Below are 1,081 nucleotides of genomic sequence, written 5' to 3'. Positions count from 1 at the left end.
AATGGTTAAATAAGGATTTCAAGGCTGGCCACCTCTGAGACCTGGATGGGAAGTAAGTGGAAGGCACTTGCTCCCTAGGGAGGAGGGCCAGGTAAGTCTCCAGGCTGTGGAGACAGCGCCAGCAGGAGCTCTTGATGGGCCCAAGTCTGCGAGGTGCTGGGAGAGGGGAATGGCCTGTGTGGTTAGCCAGAGACAGGCTAGGGTCAGTGTGATTTCACAAGTAGAATGGTTACAAAATAAAATGTTTTTTTAATGGACCGAAAAAGTAAAGTGAGTCACCTTCGTTTTTAAAGGTGAGACTTAGCAAAGGAAGGATTTGAAGCAGTTTTTTACTATTTACAAAATGTCACTTAGAGTGGAGGCGGCCACCTTCAGTAGTTGAGGCAATGTCTTTCACATGAGATGGCCATAGAAGTGTGGTTCCTGGAGCTGGCTCACAAAGGCCACAGGCTGTCCTGGGTGAGGAAGGGTTCCTCTGAGGGAGCACCAAAAAGGCTCAGTCTTCCGTTTCTTCATATGTTGTCTCGTCAAAGGGCCTGTCCAGTAGAGGTACCAACCGATGGCGGGAATACTTCAGCTGCAATAGGTCCCCAACTTCATCTATCTCCTTTAAAGCCTAAAATACGCAAGAAAAGTAGAGGTCTGTCAGAGCCAGCAGGATGCAGGCATGCCTGATGTTTTACTTTGCTAAAAACAATCATGGCAAGATTATCCTTCAGCAGGACTTATGTCTAGTGCATTTACAAGATCAGACTACAATACAGCTGTGGAAGGACCTGCTTTCTGAACAAGGCTTTCAAGCTCACCATGAATAATCGGTTGTGAATAGCCAGGTATGCAGAATAAAGGCTATAATTCAAAGTATGATACGCTTGGTAGAAAAAGTTATATGCACTCTGAACGCACAAAACCAACTAAAATTTGTCATCTCTCCCTTTTGTTTTTGAGATGGAGTCTCGCTCTGTTGCTTAGGCTGGAGTGCTGTGGCATCATCCGAGCTCACTGCAACCTCCACTTTCCAGATTCAAGTGATTCTCCTGCCTCAGCCTCAGCCTCCAAAGTAGCCAGGACTACAGGTGCC

General features: G+C 46.6%; 1 protein-coding gene across 1 annotated transcript in view; it reads right to left on the bottom strand.

Moving 5' to 3' along the window:
- Positions 1-226: 226 nt before the first annotated feature.
- SPTLC2 (serine palmitoyltransferase, long chain base subunit 2) overlaps positions 227-1,081 on the bottom strand; it is a 126,074-nt gene continuing 125,219 nt past the window's right edge. The window contains exon 12 of the mRNA XM_011949490.1: positions 227-616. Coding sequence (XP_011804880.1) covers positions 497-616 — 120 coding nt within the window. The 3' untranslated portion in view covers positions 227-496. The remainder of the gene's footprint in view (positions 617-1,081) is intronic.

The sequence above is a fragment of the Colobus angolensis genome, unplaced genomic scaffold, assembly GCF_000951035.1.
Source record: "Colobus angolensis palliatus isolate OR3802 unplaced genomic scaffold, Cang.pa_1.0 Scaffold3, whole genome shotgun sequence".
In the NCBI taxonomy this organism is placed as follows: domain Eukaryota; kingdom Metazoa; phylum Chordata; class Mammalia; order Primates; family Cercopithecidae; genus Colobus; species Colobus angolensis.
This window is presented reverse-complemented; position numbering and strand designations above follow the sequence as displayed.